General features: G+C 32.5%; 1 protein-coding gene across 1 annotated transcript in view; it reads right to left on the bottom strand.

The window, feature by feature from the left end:
• The window catches only part of LOC143201953 (uncharacterized), a 133170-nt gene extending 114856 nt beyond the window's left edge, over positions 1–18314 (bottom strand). Inside the window, exon 1 of the mRNA XM_076413187.1 lies at positions 18055–18314. Within this exon, the coding sequence (XP_076269302.1) occupies positions 18055–18112 (58 nt within the window). The 5' untranslated portion in view covers positions 18113–18314. The remainder of the gene's footprint in view (positions 1–18054) is intronic.
• Positions 18315–19021: the final 707 nt, after the last annotated feature.

The following is a 19021-nucleotide window of genomic DNA, read 5'->3' as shown; positions in this document are numbered from 1 at the left end:
TTTATAAAATATTTATACCACTAGCAGGATTTTCTAGAGATAAGAACAAACGATGAAGATGGGGACTCTACCAGATATAGCTAAATGCATAAGAACTAGATGCGTTTGGTCTACTTTGTCTTTGAAATCTACAACTTCTGACCAGTTTTATTTTCAGACTTCCTTCAGTCACATTACTTATTGACTGTTGAAAGTTTTACACCCATTTCTACTCTGGGCTTCCACTACATTCTTTTCTTGGCACATTATTATTATACATGATACTTTCCATCGCGTGTAATCCTTTCATCAAAAATTCACAATCATAAAAAGGATGCTTTAAATTATTCACTTGTAATTTATATAGAATTCAAGAATCGAGCCAATTCTAATACCGGTGTTTGCTTAAGCAGTCATTAAGATAAATATTATAACATTTCCGATAAGTCTGTCTGATAAATGAAGAAAAATAACATATAGAATCTCCATTTTAAAATTTTAACAACTTTTTGATTAAATATACAAATACCTTTATACCCAACATTTTCTACTTCCTCTTTCAATCGCGGTGTAAATAGCTTGATTGATTAAATATTTTTAGAATTCGATGACTTTAAAACAATTTATTCATAAAAAGCAACATTATTTTTTCCTCGACCTTATAATATTTTTTGATTTATTGTTTTTCCTCATCGTTTTCCTCAATATAGCCCGTAATTATCGCATAATGTATTCACGAACCGTTTTCATCGAATATTCTCGAAGGTCGATAAAATGGTAAATGCACTAAAGCCGTTGAATCGAAATTAGACAATATCGTGTCGAACTTCATTTCCTAATACAGAGTCGACGAGAGAACACACTACATGGAAATAATTAATTTGCTTATTGTGTCTCCCTATGTTCACACGTAATTTTAATAGGGATACGTGTTCGATATGTAATTGGTGTTCTATGTCATTTTATGCAATAGATAATGCAGTGCAGATAGGATGAGCAATCTGGTTTAAATTTTATTATTCGATTCAGTTTCGAAAAAGATATATATATATATATATATATATATATATATATATATATATATATATATATATATATATAACATATATAACATAACATAAATATTCGACAACAAATATGAAATAATTAAATAAAAAGATTTATTTTGGTTTAACTTAATAACCTTTCTTACACAGACGACTTAAGCTTGTGGCTATATAATTGGATTTATTTCATATTTTCCGATAAACCATTGTTACTGACCACAATCCCAACGTACAATGTGTCTTTTGTTGAAGAGAAATGAGAAAGCGGCGCCATGTATACGTTGAAAAAAAAAATGGTGCTGATCTCTTTCCGATATAGCTTATATTAATTTTTAATATGTTTTATATATGTCAAAAAACACTAGCCTAAGGATTTGTAATTTGAAAAATAACTGTTTAAAATATTATTTTACGTGTCCAAGATATCAGTACCCAATGTCCTTAATAAATATGTAAAATATGGGACGTTTGGACTGATTATATAAACACATTGAATTGAATAGCAATTGTTCATTAATATTCAGTCATATTCCAATTCAATTCCATATTCCATCATCAGAGACATATCCATTGTTATAATACATCAAGTCATGATGCACCATTTATAATATCTTTTCAAGATTTTATCCATCAAAACTTTTTTTGCAATATTTTCAATATGAGATCATAAATGAATTTGATGTATAACATTAATTAAAATAATAAATGTATATACTTCAACACATGTTAAAATATATGTAGACTATCTCAAGAACTAACTGGTGCATATTTTCATTACTTCATATATATATTCATATAGCATTTTTAACTTTTAGCCACATTTCTCACCTTTGAGAAATACATATACAAATACATAATGCGAGTACAACAGAACAGTAGTATTAAATTAATTTATAAATTATAGATTGTGCAAATTGTATCTAATGATGTTAAGATGTAATTAACAAAAATATTTCCCTACCTAAAATATATATTATAAAAGCAATAAATAGGCCAGGATGATTAAAAGAATAATTGTTTTACCTAGAATAAGAGTTGGAGATGAGAGCGCGTTAACCAGAGCCTAAAACATTTATCTATATATCTTGTCACCGATCTGACGACTAGCCCAGAGTACCGGATTATTACTCATTATTGCTCATTTTGTACAAAAGAGTTTGGCCTAATAATCCTTCTTCGATATAATATTTAACCGTACCAAATTTCGCGCCTCCAAAAGTTATTACAGTGATATTTTATAAACTAATTCGTATACTCTTAATAGACAATTTTTTAATAATTTTTGGTATTGTCAGCATATACTACAATATTAAAATAAACTAAGGAACATCACAATAAAATAACGTTATTTAAAACCACCATTTAATGCAAGTACGTAAGAGTTGTATTATCGTGACAATACATAATTAAACGAGTCAGTCAAAATATACCATGAAATTTAGTAAAACACGTATAACATCTGCATTATAATACCTAAATATAAATGTAAAAATAGTTTGCAACTAAAATCGCGTGAACCTTTTTTTTCGGTTTCCTTCTGTCCAATTCAAGGTTAATTAGCCCCCACCACAAACTGACCAACCAACGCTGGAACTTGTCAAAGTCCCTGCCGAAGCGGCCGAGAGAAAAAACAGCACGTTACGTGAGAAATTCCGAAGGAGAAACAACCGCACACAAAAGCACATTTCAAGACGGTAGAATCGTTAAGAGTATTCTTTAGAGGGTGCAAAACTTTCGTCTCGACGCCCAGAGGTGCTTTACTCTGTCTCCATTTTCGTCCAAATGCGAAATTAAATGAGCCGGCAGGGGATGAGACCTTGTGATGTAATCGGATATAAAAGTTTACCCGATATGAAAATGTTCATTAGTTAGGAGTAAAGAACATTTTGACGCTATAGTAATATATAAATAGTACGAATACATTTTAGGAAATAAAAAAACTGTTCATACAATTTTAGTTGGCTCTATGAACGTCTATATTTAGGTGTTATAATATAGACGTATTTTGTTAAATATTGTGGTATACTTTGACTCATCTTAATGATTTTTATTAGATAATAAATATTAAAATTTCAATATAAATAAAATATGGAATAATATATATTTATAACCCAAAATTCATGTCTTTGGGTGTGCTGAATATTTTGTATCCAAAAACCATTCAAGAACTTCTTTTTTATCGTAAAACCACATGTTTCTTGGCAGTTTAATTAATTATATTATACGAGTTGCAAACCATTAATGATACATATTTTATATCTAATATATGTTAGGTAGAACATACTAAAACCTTTTTTTCCATATCAGGCTCCTCTTTATACATTTTCACTTGTTGGACGAATTTGAAAGGTATTTCTGAATTGTCCAATAGATATATATTATATTTATACAGGTATATGTTAAACGTATATCGGTATGTCTTAATAATTCCATAAATTTCATTATGACTTCCTTAAAAGCTATCCAGTCTTCTTTTTAATAATCTGTCACATAAATGTATAAATTATTTCAGATAATTGGATCTTATATAATTATTATAAATATGATTTTCTTAATACCGTTCGTTATATCGGTATTATGTCTAATTTGATTTTTTATTGTAATTACTTATTGTTCAGGACTGGTATTATGTATGCATGATTGTGAATTGGTTAATATTTAATTGAGATTGTCTAGTGAATATGATACACAAACAAAAGAGGCTGAAGAAAATCTTCCAATTTCTGCAAGAATTCAGGAACACTTGAAATGCTCCTTTTAAACTATATTATTTTCCGACAACTTCGGCGCAAAAATGATCATCGGCCACGCCAGTAGGCTAGGTTAGAGCGGATATCTTCTGGGATGACCTCCAAGGTGATCACTCGTCAGTCGGTAGGCTTAATAGCAAAGACCTTGGTTCGGAGCCCACGATAAGTAGTAAATCCATTCCAAACACACCCTACTTGGTAAGAATAAACTCGGAAAACGGTGTTGTTTGTTAACTTCACTGAAACCGTGGTTTCATCAACATCGAGATCAACACTCTCACAGTAAGTATCAAATGGTATTCGATGATTTCCATCAACAGTTGTTACAGTCTCATTTTAGTATCTAATTAGTCCAGATAATCCGATCCGATCCTTTTGATCAATGTAAATTATTTAAACGAGACTGACAAAAAGTAATCCTTAAATACAAAACGAGGTGACCCCTCAATTGAAGTTAAACCGTATCCAGCACCGGCTTCGAAAAGGTGGGAAATTTTAATTACGTCCGCTAAACAATCGCGCCTCACTCGTTAAATATCCATAAAGCGAGTGGGTAGAGGGGCGGGGAGGGGTCGGATATGGCCATCTTGTTTTATTAAAAAATAAATACGATGCCACCGTCCGCGTTTTATTTGAAAACGTCCATCAAAGTTCCACAAAAATAATTAAAATCCGAAATGTCGGGTCTAAGTCCGAGCCGTGGGGCGACGGAGGTCGGAGGGGGGGGAGGTCGTAATTAGAATTTTCCCGATCGCTAATATGACCCGACAATCTCTGGGGTACGAATTAATTTGACGGCGACAAACACGTCTCATTTTTCAATCTGCAGTTTTAATTGTGTTCAATGGTACGAGGGCTATTCACTAACTATCCTTTAATTATGACCTGTATGATACTAATTAAACCAAATATATTTTAAATTACATTTTGGTGCCAATAACGCAACATATCAAATGTTTAATTATATTTGATCCACAATTAAACAAAATATTGCTGAATATAGAAAACTGCAAAATACCTGCCAACCAATAACAACAGAAGGAATCAAGAGAAAATTAAACAAGGTAACAAAAGACCTGAAAGAACTAGTAAATAAGGAACAAAATCAAAAAAATCAAAAATACTTAGATAGAAAACTTATCGCCAACTAACGCAGCGGGATATTCTCGCTAGAAAGTAAGAAAAGTCAACAATATAATCTACCTCCTGAAACTGATAACAATAGCTGGACCAGGAATAATAAAGATGTAGCGGAAATTTTCTCTAAACACTTAAAAAAGTATTCAAACCGTACCCATCTGAAATATCCTCAAAAGAAGGAAATGACATAGTTAACTTTCTTAACATTCCGTTTCAAATGGATCTACCACATAAGAAATTTACTGTTAAGCAAGTAAGACAAACCATAATGAAAAAATAAATGCTATAAAAGCTCCTATAAAAGCTTTGAACTAATTACTGTAAAAATCTCAACAGAGCTCCCAGAAAACTGCATCAAGTTAATAGTGTACATATTTAAGACTTAATTACTTTCCTCGCACTTGAAATGTAGCTCAAATCAGAAATCAGAAGACGCCTCCTCCTATTGTCCTATAAGTCTGTTATCTGTAATCTCCAAAGTTTTTGAAAAATTATACATTAAGAAACTCAAAATAATCATAGAAGAGAGAACTTTTAATTAAAAGCAGACAGAGATTTTAAATACTCTATTCTTGATTTAGTGCAAGTTAATAATACAAGATAATTTAAACCAGATAGACTGTTTCTAGATGTGATCAAGTGGTTTCTCTATTTAACAAAAATGACCACTGTATGTTGTTTATATTCTTAGAAACTATGTCTGTTGTTTTATTATATCTATGCATTTTGAGCCAAGACCTAAAAAGTGTAAAAGGCCAATTTAGACCATTCTTTTACAGATCAGTTCAGTGTCAATAAGGAGTAGATACATGGAAGATCTAAATATCGCTATGCAGTTTTAATAAATAAAGTCGAGGTCATCAAGGCTCGTAGTCAGTAATTGATATTTTGAAATATATTTACTATATTTTGTATTTACATGTCAATAAAATGGATTACTACTAGATGAATTACAAAATTTTAACAGTAATAACAAAGTATTAACAGTATTACAATAGTGTCTACAATACCCTGATGATTTACAGTATTACAATTTATTCTAACGTTGAATATTAAAAGAAAAACAATACAGATCATCCACAAAATATCTAAAACAAACTAGTATATTTTCTAGTAGTATATTAACACTCATAAAACCATACGAATGTGGAAATCATCATAAAATACGAACCTCCATATATAAACCAAATTAACAAACACTACCTTCAAGGCCCTGACAAGGGTGGATATCCCCCCGATTTCACTTTCAATGGCAATTAAATAGTTTCAGTTGTCCGTACTAAATGTAAAGGACCCCAGGGCCTACAAGATCCTACCACCGATATAAGATTAGACCAGATCAATTTGATAATGGGACTTTTATTATTGCGCGGGACAGGTATGGAGTCTGCCGCCTGTGAATTGATTTAACTTAAATGGGAATGTATGAAGGTAAATTTACCAATAACGCATAATTAGGTAGATAATTGATTTTAGGGAACATTTTGTATTTCATTCTTTTTGATTAAACATACACAAAAATAAGTTTTTATTTTTATTTATTTTTTGACGACTATATAATCTGTATTTAAAAACAAACAATGCGTTAAAATTAAAAATATCGAACATACTATATATTAACTGATAATAATAAATTACTATATTAAGAGTGTTAGGTATCCCTTTTAATTATCAGATCTATGCACCATATCTGAACTAATGGATTGTTCTAGATTTCACTAGATCTAGCTATAGCCTGGCCAAATGCAGAAATGAAATAGCATATCTTAAGTAAATTACACTACACACTACCTACCTTCACAAAATGTGTTATTAACTCGTTTGTCATTACTTTGATTAATCCACTGTCTTTAGTATATTTTGATGACGTGATTATTCGCGACTTTATATTTAAATACATCAAGTCATTAACATATATAATTATTTTGCTTAATATATTGCAATTTAGTATTGTATTATATTTTTAGTGATTTTTTAATAAATTTCATAAAACATGTTTGAGCTCATTTAGTTTTATTCGTCACTGTTTGGTCCTGTCCATAGAAAGCAACCTTGGAGCACTTCGATATATTCGCTTTTTATTTAATTGCGAACACTCTATTGAATATATAATATATTAATATCGGTACGTTATGGTTTAGAAGCAGTAGAATAATATCACTGTTCTTATGGATCAGATTTATTCTTATATGCTTGGTTAAGTTTTCTTTTGAGAAACTGGTTTAACATTTTGTATTAGATTTTCATAATTAATTATAATATGATTCTCTTGTCTTTGAGAACGAGATAAATACAAATAAATACAAATTCATATTTAGTTTGATATATATTTTTATATTTGGTATTATATAATACATATTTGGTACTTGGAATTCAATTACTTGTAGATTGAATTTTTAAGTACTTATTCAAGTAATTTGTACGAAACATTGTGACCTTTATATATGTAAACATTTAAATATTGGCATTGGCACTGGGTGGAATAAAATATTACGTCAGTTTCAAAAGATACGACATCTCCAGTTTCTGTAATAGATTCACGTAGACGGATGAGAGCTATGCATACAGTTGAGAAGATGGACAACGCAGCCAGCTTATTTTTCTGAAGCAGGTTGTTATGACGCAGAACGGGTAATGGAAAATAGTATCGAAGTAATTTACATTATCAAAACCTGCATGAAAACCTCAACTCGAATATAAACACGCTGTATTTACTTGTTGTGTTGTTGTGACAAAGGTTTTAAGGTAATTAATATAATAATTATAATATAATAATTACTAATATAATAATATTAATTATATATAATAATTAATATTATTTCATCTATATAAGGACGAATTTAAAATGGAAATATGTCAAGGAATCGACTAAATAGGAAAATATAGAAGACAGTTTTGTAATTTGAAACTCCAGTGTATCTGCTAGGCCATTAATAGTCAACTGTAATACAAAAGCTGAGTTTAATATAATATTAATATCGAAAGTAGTTTTTTTGCGCCTTTGCATCTTTGAAAATATAATAGTATCAAAGTAACTTACATTATCAAAACCTAGAAACCATACTGAAAATATATTCCTCCATGATTCTTCTTAAGCTAGACTATGGCGCCCTACTATTCGCCGCTGCTCCAACTTACTTACTTAATCAAAATACTGCACTCAGAATATCGCTGGGTGCCTTTCGATCCTCCCCTGTAATTAAAATGTGCAGTCTTACATCCACCCCAACACTTTCTTATCGTAGGGATTTACTTTTACTGAAGATCGCTCTGAGATCGCTTACTCTACCATCTTCCTTAAATCTGACCTCCACTTGGAGTCATCCACCCGTCCTGGACTGTCTTATCCCTAACTACCCCACTCGTACCTCTCATATAATTGCAGATCTTCTTTCCGCGGCTGGAATTAGCTTACCCTAATTTTTCTCCTTAGACTTTCACTACCCCCTTCATAAACCTGTCTTCATGTCAATTTTATAAAAGAGAACATTGTCCTTACTTTATTCGTTCTGTTACCCTGGTCGCAAGCACATATATACCGATGGCTCCAATATCTCAGCGGGCTTGGCAGTGCATTTGTGGTGGAAAATCATTCCGTTTCAGGCTCCCTGAAAAGGGTTCAGTATTGATCACTGAACTCCTCGCGATATTCAAGGCTTTATCATACATCTCAACACAATCCTTTAAAGAACAGCTTATCCTGACCGACTCCCGAAATGTTCTCGATTGTTTTCTGGACCAAAAGTTTTACCATCCCCTGGTCATCGACTCGCTGTCAGTTATCCATACCCTCTATCTGAATGGGATCAGGACAAGTTTAGTGTGGATCCCTTCTCATGTTGATACACCGGAAAAATGAGCGCGCGGATAGTGCGGCTAAATCGGCATCTCCCCTCACCATCGAGGATGTTTGTGTCCGTATCGACCTTATCCCACTCGTTTCTTGTTTCACAAATAACGAGCTACGACGTTTTTGGGCCTAGAAAGCCAACCACAACAAACTCTTTGAGGTGGAAGCGGATTTTTTCTCCTCTCTTCGCGCTTCTGCCCTTGGTCACCATGCCGTTATTTTGAATCTACTGAGATTGCGGCACCACATATTGAATGACTGTCCAAGGCCCACCCAGATTGAAACTAAGTATGGACTGCAAAATTTTAGAAATGCCTTAACAGGAGAAAATACAGAAAGACTTTTCGGATTTTTATTAAATCGATTTTCTTCATAGAATCTAGCTTATGCTAAGTTTAGTGTTACGGACCAAATAGCCATTACCACTTCGGTACGGATGCTGATGTATGCTGTCTGGAAAGAACCTCTATTTTATAATGGTTGTGCTTGTAGAGCTGTATTTGTGTTCATTCTTAAATTGAATATACACTGTTTATACTTTTAATCAACTGTTTGTGTTGTTAATTTTATTTATTTATTAATTTATTATTTTATATATACACTTTATATCTGTCCCCGTCCCCTTTAGATCAACACAGTACTATTGTATAGTCGCGAAACGACGACACGCGTCAAAGCCACAAAAACAACCTAAATGAAAACACAAACTCAAATCTAATTTCGCTGAATTTACTGGACATTGTTGTGATAAAAGCTTAGAAATAATTATGTTATTCCACACATTAAACTGAAAATAATTAGTCGAGCAAACGACTAAATAGGAAAATTATCAGACAGTTTTCTAAATTTCAAACTCCAGGGTTTGCGCTAGGCCATTAGTAGTCAGCTGTAATACAAAAGCTGAGGCTAATACAATATTAATATCGAAAGTAGTCTTCGTTCGCGTTTACTCGCGCATATCCTCGAAATGAATTTAAACAGTTGGGCATAGAAGGCGGACGTATAAAATTTTGCATTTTATTACTGGAGGGAGACCTTAAAACTTGACGGTTTCGGCTTTTAATAAGTCAGGAATTTGTCTCTCCCACTCTTAAAAAGTTCGGGCGATATTTCCTCGCTGCGCCCGTTGGATTTCGGTAATAACACGGCCGTATAATTTACTTTTTAGGGGCCGGTTACTCTCCTTTGTGAACCGTTACTTTTCCCTTGTTATGGATTACGTCGGGGTTAGGAATTAACTTCGCGGCGTTCCGAATTTATTTTACATTCTTTTTTATATATTACACATAAGCGGTCTAATTTCGTTCAAATTATTGGTTAAAAAGTGAAGAAAATTGAATATCAAGTCCGGAAGTTAAAGACTAATTCCCAAAACGATTCGTGATGTATCGTATTACAAACCAATGAAAACGATGGTCAAAAAAATTGAAAATGAACGTATTATCTACCACTACAATCCAGATTTCACCACCAGTGACCGCTAAAGACTCATTTTATGATTTCTGACAACCTACTGTCAAGTGCTCATATCCACAAAATCTAAAGCTTCAAATCTCTAAAAGCTGTTTAGGTTTTGTGACGCAATACTTATGTTAAATAATATTCAATAAATATAAAATTTATTACACTAAAATAAAAGACAATAGGCTTGAAAATTTATTTACAAATATTTCTTTTTCCAGTTAGGCTTCTCTGGAGCTGTCCAACCTAGTCTGATATCATTGAGACTCATTTGTTATCACTGAGATATAAATGCGGATATAATATTGATATTACATATATCAAAACAGCCATCCTATTTGTGAAATATATAGTAATTGGTAGCTACTTCTAAAGTAGAAGGAATACATCACCTGCTAAAGATAAATATAAAAGACATAAATATAAAATGTATAAAAATACAACGTGTAATTTAATTTCAATATGTTACTACCGCAGTATTGAAACAGACTTACTACAAATATAAAGAAAATTGCGAAGTTTATTGCGGTAAGCCTTATGAGACAGTTCTGTCCATCAAAAAACATTCTGCGATAGCCATTGTCATTAGATTACATCAACTAAATCGTATATATATGCGAGCTCTCGTGTTATACGGCATTAATAATAGACGGAGACATATGCGAAGTATACCGAGAATCCTACAAATGAAAATGGGCAAGACGAGACAATAACTGTTCCAGATTTCGTAAATTTCACTCGAAAAGATAAATAATATTTCAAAACGGTGACACTAATGAAAAAGCCTATATTGATCAAACACACGCTTTCAGAGATATTACGGTCTAGTTTAAATATCTAATTTAGTAAAAGCGTCTTTAATTATTTCGAAAAACTTACCACGACACACTTTGAGGCTCTATATGCCGACTAATTCTAGATTCTATTATATTAAACATAGAAAATTATATATTCATTCATATAAACACTTAAACTGATGAATCAATATTTTGATAATGAATAATTATATTGCTAATAGCGAACTCAACAGACCTCCTATCCGAATATTGGCTTTTCTTTGAATAGGACAACAATATAAATAATTATAATAATTAATTATAATAATATAAAAATTCTAATTAGTGTTTCAGTTGTGACAGGTTTTGGTTCATATACTGGTTTCAATAAAGTTCAAATACTATCTAATTGAATCATTTTGCATCACAATAATAGACCATTCCACACACACAACTTCAATCCAGACCATTATATCATCAACGTCCTTCTTATCCATCTTATTCGACATGCATTTAGTCTTTCAGAACCAAAGGAGTCTAAGAGCTAGAATAATACTGTTAAATTCTTATTAAGTCGTTATAATTTTGAACGGACAAATATTAAGTAAAATATTATGACAAAGATTTCTTCTTACAACTTCACTATTCTCCATGATTTGATTCTCGTGACGAAAAAGACGAGATGTAAATGAAATATCAAGCAATAAATGGAAGCAAAACCTAACTTTATTTCATGACCCTTTTCACAATTTTTAACTGCATGAATCCCATTTCCTACGCGAATATAAACGTTCCATATATATTGTTTCGTATCGTTTCGGTTGTAGCGCAAAAGAGCAAGAATTGAAAGCAATCATCTTTATCGCGATCACCGCACAATTGCTGACTGTTCCACGCGACGTAACTGAAATTATAGCTGTCCATAAATCTTTGAAAAGCGAGAGAATTTAAAAGCAAACCGGTTATGCGAAAATGCGGAACAACAGACATTCTATTACCGCAACACTTGCAAAAATATTGCCGTACGCATCCGGAAAACATTCAGCGGAAGGCGCTAAACGATTTCTAAAACGACCCGTCAACGCTATGAAATTGTTCTTCGTTTTTTGAGTATTCAAAGCATCCGTGCTGAATATAAGTTCAATTTATAGGTTTTTACCTCTTCTACTGGTTAGAGGTTACGTTCATCCAAAAACAATATTCTGTAGGGACATTTATTATCTTGGGATACTAGGGAATAGTTGAATAAATATACACTATTGTGATTAAAATTATTATTAAAATCGATATCCCCTATGTAATACTGAAATAAATCCAATAAACCTAAATGAGGTGAATCTAATGAAGATACCAAGAGTTATTGACCTCTTATCCTTGACAGGGATCTTCAGACAAATATATTAACACATAATACTCTAATTATATTTCTTCTTGACAAATTGGCTCGCCAAAAAGGACTTATAATGAATGAACTCACAATATTTACGTCTTATTATAATCACTATCCAGTTATATCTACACGAAAACGTCTCTAATATTTCTCTCAAACCATCTGGACTGCAATTTTCAATATTAAAAAAATGAATGACAAAATATAATGAAAATTAATTTTGAGCATTTTTAATTGATGAATCGTAATTGTGAAAAATATATTTGCATTTTATTTTTATTTTTTAAAATTTTATTTATCATAATAGTTATAATATCAATATCAGAACAAGTTAAAACAAAACGTTGTACAAAATATTGTAGGTAATATATTTTATATTCATGAACCAATTATTAAATCCGAATAATAAGTTAATCCTAAAAACATTAGAAAATATTCACAGCACTGGTTTTTGATTCAAAATCTGAAAACCAAAACAAAACTAAAACACACAAAATCTTCGTCCTTCCCTGAATCCACTTGGACCACAACCTGGTAATTGTTACACGTATTATTCCGAAATCTAGCAATATTGAAAATTTTCTAGCAATTTTAATAATTGAGTTAATGGCGATAATATAATCCCATAATATAAAAGACAACACTCGCGCATATATAACATTCGAAATTAATGTACAGTTCTAGAAATGCTGATACTACATCAATAAAAAGCAAAATACAATGAAATTTTGTTTAGATTAGTAGTGGTGTATCATACCATGTATAATTATGAAAAATATTTTCGAAATTTATTTTTTTATTTAACGAAATATGTATAATGATATATATCACCAAACACTAGTTTAAATATGTAACAAATAATCTTCGCTCATATCCATAAAAAATTTAGGCGATATAAAACATTATCATTTGAGAGCAGGTTAATTTTATTATACATTATATATTCGAATCCATTTTCCATGACTCAAACACATTGGAAATATCAAAATTGAAATCGATAGATTCAAGTATTCAATTCGACAAATTATGTTAGAAACACCAAAGAAGATTGCAGGACTTGTATTTTAATTAACAGCAAGAAATAGATTCATTTTAAGATACCTTAAAATATACGGGACTTCTATTTGAATAAATACGAGAAAATAAAACGGTTTTAGAAAATTTAAAAATATCACGCTATTTCAGGTTCTGAATAAAGTCCTTCCTGAAAGTGACCTCAGAAAAAACTACTTTATATACAAATATGAATCGGCGCTATATACATTACGGCCATTTAAAAAGGCCCCCTCTAGAAAAAACGTAAGGAGCTTTTTTCCAACGAAAATGAATCATTTCCCTCCCCATCAATTTAAATAAAAAATTAATTTCGACATTCGGAACTAACGAAAACAAATGGACGTTGAATATTACATGAGCACTTTTACCAAGATGTAAAAGGTATTTACATAAGATCGTTCTATTTGAAATATTGAAATAAAACCCTGCCTTCTGGACGCTGGTATTAAGACGGCTTTTTTGTCGCCCTTTTACCGACAGGGGGCGGGGAACCCGGACGGAATACGGGGGATACGGATTTTTTTGCCGTTGCCCACCGTTAAAACGTTACAAATCGTTGCTTGTCAAGGCTGGAAAGTACGAGAAAAAATGTTGGACGCTAATCGATTTCGGTAGGAGGCCAGACGAGGTTTGCAGGGGGAGGGGGCTTAAAATGGAACGGATTGAACGTCGTGTCGTGACCAGGGTTAATAAAATTAACCCGAAATTGCTTTTGTCTCACATTTTTTGGAAACAATCAGCGGCCCGGAGCTGTAGTTTCCGCTATAATGACCTGGCTCAAGAACCACTACAACCTATTATTAGGGAATGGAAATTACACGGGTCTGTACAGGAAAATATATATTCTGTAAGTGTTCTGCATATTTCAAATGTTTGGAATCTTGTTTAAAAAGTTTTAAAACATATTTCGGGGTTGCTTCTTCCTCTATCTTCATCAGTAATATATATAGACGTTTCTAGTTCATATTTACGTTCACATTCTATATTTGCCGAACATTGACTTATAATTTGTATTATTTTCAAATTGGTCTTAATATTTTTTAAGTATATATGCAGCTAACGTGCATTTATGTCTACACTTAAAACTTAAAGCAAATTACATTGGTTTGAATATGTCTGTCGAATGAAGGGTGAACAAATTTCTCGCAGGCTACTATTACTAAATCCACCTTTTGGATGGAAGAACTTCGAACAGCTCCTAAAAAAACATTAATCAAGGTCATGGAAAGCGATCCGAAAATAGATTTAAAATAAGACATATTCCGAGGCCAGAAAAGCTGCAGCCGTTCGCCAACTGTGGTGGGGTTTAGTGAAGAATATTCGTGGAGAATCGGCGCTTATGGGTTGATGATGATGTCTACAAAACTTAATTGATTTTAATAAATTATATTTGAACCAGATTGGAGTTGTGCAAGGTTTCGAGAGAACTAAAATATAAATATCACTTTGGTAGCTTATAAACCAGGGCATGTGTAACAGTGTTTTCTGTCCATTCAACAGTGACTATCCAAGAACCAATAAGAAAAGATGGTTCCAATAGATTGGTTTTTATTTGTTGTATTAGGACATCAAAAAGTAGTCAGTTCCAACCGAATCTGATCCAATCTTAATCCACCTTAATCTGAATTTTAATGACTCTGTAGTAACTAATACAGTACATACCCTTTTAAATTAAAAAGATTGTAGTCGTTATCGAACTGACCAATATCAATATTCGTGTTTTTCTCAATAATCGGCCTTACTAGTTAAGAGACCTTTCCAAATTCATAATCCAAAGATGTGAAAAGAAGTGAAAGAAGTGGTACAACGATCATAAAACGTGGACAATAGATGATTGGAATAATTTGAGATGGTTCAATAAATCATGGTTTATATAGTTTTCTACAAACGACCGGGTATATATATGAAGAACCCCAAAATAAATATACGATTCGAATTGCTTGCTGCCCATAGTCATTCACTTGGTGCAGTCATTCACACTACTAGCATATTGCTACCACATACTGCTATATATCCAAGTGATAATGCGTCCATACAAACAGCCAAAATGTTTAGTTTCAGTTTAAGGAGCATCAGAAAAATATCTTCCCTGCCCAGCACAATGACCAAACCTCGCCATAATTAAACCATTATGGGTAATTTTAAAGCAAAACTGAGCATTAGTTTTCCATCTCTAACATTGAAGCAATTGACAAATGTTTTAGTACACATGAAACAGCATTATATTGGAAACTATACAGACATTTTATGTATCTATTCCTAGAAGAACTTAACAGCTGTTTAAAAACAAATGACGACACATTGTTATCAGACAAACATTTTATATTAGGTATTCATATTATTTCGTCTATCCACTCTACTTGTTTATAATCAGATGATTATGTTCAAATATAATAATTATAATAAATATTTCCACAATTATGTCAATTTAAAATAAGTAATTAAAAATACGCGATATAATATTTTAATATTCTCGTATATTAACAAGAAATACGAATAGTAAATTTTTCCAATATGACACTTAAAAAATCGTTTAATTAATTTGTTTAACGAACTTTATTTTCTTATACCAAGGTCTGTTGAAGGCTCATCGAATGCATAAACCAAACTAAATTAAACTAGTAAAATCTAAACTGGATCTTACTTGACAAGACTAAGTTAACGTAACATCTCATTCGGAATTATCCCCTAATTTGTCACACTTCGTCCTTTGTTTAAAGCAACTTCATTGTCCCAATAGCAACGCGGTCAATTTCGAATCGATTGATTGAATGTAGTATTGTCCTATGAAACATCATTTACATTATTTCCAACAAACTTGAAGGCACATCGAACGCATAAACTATACTAAATCAAACTAGTAAAATCTAAACTGGATCTCACTTGACAAGACTAAGTGAACGTAACATCTCAATCGGAATTGTCCCTCGAAATTTGTCAGACTTCGTCGATTGTTTAAAGCAACTTCATTCTCCCAATAGCAACACAGTCAATTACGAATCGGTAAATTGAATTTAATATTGTCCTATGAATCATCATTTATATTGTTTCCAACAAACAGCTGGATTTATGAATGAAAAGTTCCAAAAGAAAGCTACGATCTGAACTCTCTGATTTCTACAATCATGCTCATTCATGCCACTTTTCAGATTTGGGAGTATTACCGCGAATGAAAAACTCGACATGATCAATGATGAATTTCTTACTATAAGTAGGATATGGTTGCCTAGCACTGCCATATTTCAAGATTATAATGCGCCACTACACACAACCAAATAGATTCAGTCTTGGTTTGAGACGTTGGCCAGACCTCAACGTAACTGAATCGTTATGGAGAGTTTTAGAGTTTAAAGTGAGGAGTAGTTCTCCATCCTCAACATCATTGAAGCTATTGGGAAATGTTTTGGTAAAGTAAAGCTATTTAATAAGAAATAGTAGCTCAAACAGATTTATCGGATTTTTATAATATTTTATCCCTATATTCCCTCTACTTGATATATATTTTGAATTATAATAAATAGTGTATTTCTTTAGAATCATAAACGAATATATATGGCATAATAATTGACTGTTTGCATTATTACATCAACTTAAAATAAATAATTATAAATATGCGATATAAAATTATAATATCTTATGTGTTAATTACTGCCTAAAATATAAAAAAAAACGATTAAGTAATAACTAAAATATGGTGCTAATAAAACAAAGACAAATTGTCGTTGAAAACGTGGCGTATCAAAGCAAATGAGACAAAATCTACCCATGTGACATCTACCCTTGGTAGAAGAACATGTCCCTCAGTAAAATTGAATAATCATGAACTTCCGCAAGCAGGCAACGTTAACTATCTGAGAATGCATTTTGATCAACATATGATATAAAAAAACATATAGCGACAAAACGCAAACAGCTTGGGCTTAAAATAAACCAAATGTATTTTCTGATAGGGCATAAATCTAAATTATCATTAGATAACAAAGTTTTTCTGTATAAGTCAATACTTAGGACCTTTTGGATCAATGGTATTGAACCGTGGGGTACAACTAGCAAATCTTAAATAGCTATCCTCCAGAGGTTTCAGAATAAATTATTGCGAGTCATCGTCGATGCCCCATATTACAAGTCTAACAATCTGATTCACCGCTATATCCCCTTAGAACCCATAACGAGTGTTACTGCGAAGTACTCTGAAAGACCATTGATGCATCCTAATGCACTGGCCAATCAGTTAAATATGCGCGGTGACAATATAGTGCAGATACTCAAACGCAAACTACCATACGAACTGATTAATAGACACATAGAGTGAGATTTAATAATCTCTAGAATAAGTTAAAATAGTCTTTAGAAAAAAATTAGATTACAAGTTGTACAGCTGACCACTTACTGAAGCGATCTTCTACATGTCAGGATGGTTATATTATATAACGGAAATCATATAATAATACATATCGCCCACGGGCAGATTGTTGACGTTCCATGAGATTAATTTAAAAAAAAAGAGAAAACTTTATTCTCCTCCACCGGAGCCTATTGAAGACTAATCGACCGCAAAAACCCAACTAAACTAAACTAAACTAGTAAAATATAAGCTGGACCTCACTTGTCAAGACAAAGTGAACGTAACATCCCAATCGAAAGTATCCCTCGATATATCTCATACTTCGTCACTTGTTCAGAGCAACTTCATCGTCCCAAAAAAAAACGATGCGGACAACCGCGAATCGGTTAACACTCGCGTGCACGATCGGCAGGTCTCGGTCCGGCGGACGCGTCCTCAACAACGTGGCGAGGGTTGCGCTGTCGCGACGACGTCGAACGAACTGCAGCCGCACCGAAACTTTGCCGAAAACGTTGGCGGAAACTTTCGGGCCGGCGATTGCGCCTCGTCCGTCCTCCAACAACTTTCCCGCGACGTCGGTAGGTCGGCGGAGATGACGATGGTCGTAGGAAGAATCCGCCGCGTCAGAGGGAACTTTTGCCATGGTGACTCACTCACTCGCTCGTTCGATCTATTTCGACTGGATGGCGGGGATTTAGATATAAGTAATGGCGAACCGTAACATGATTAATTACGGTACTTAATAAAACGCAATTCCGTCGGCGATTTCGGGTCCCTACATGTCTCGGTCAGCGGAAGATATATTTATCTGGAAGACAAACATCGTTTATATTTTATTGTGTATCCACCTTTGTTCCGGCTTCCATTCACTTTTATATTTTCTATGTTTTATGTTTTCTATGTTGTTAATATCATTCTTACTTCCAATTTCAATTTCAACATTATCTTTGCATGTTAATTCGATTGTTTTTGACAGACGTAAACATTAATAGCCTTATATCGAGAAATTATATTGAATATATTATGAATAATTAATAATCTAACAAATAATGGGTAATTTAATAAGCTTGGTCCGAATATAAAATAGATATCAAAAATTATCCATAGAAATATCTAAACTGAACATCTAAAAGTCTTGCTATAAAATGATCTCGTATTAATATTCTTGTTTTTTTTCCGATTCACATTTGTATCCTGTGCTATACCTACCTGTGAAATTCTACAGTTC

Source organism: Rhynchophorus ferrugineus, unplaced genomic scaffold, assembly GCF_030347505.1.
Source record: "Rhynchophorus ferrugineus isolate W39M unplaced genomic scaffold, kcgeb_rfMv2 rfM9, whole genome shotgun sequence".
Lineage (NCBI taxonomy): Eukaryota > Metazoa > Arthropoda > Insecta > Coleoptera > Curculionidae > Rhynchophorus > Rhynchophorus ferrugineus.
The sequence above is the reverse complement of the archived record's forward strand: the minus strand, read 5'-3'. Positions and strand labels throughout refer to the sequence as shown.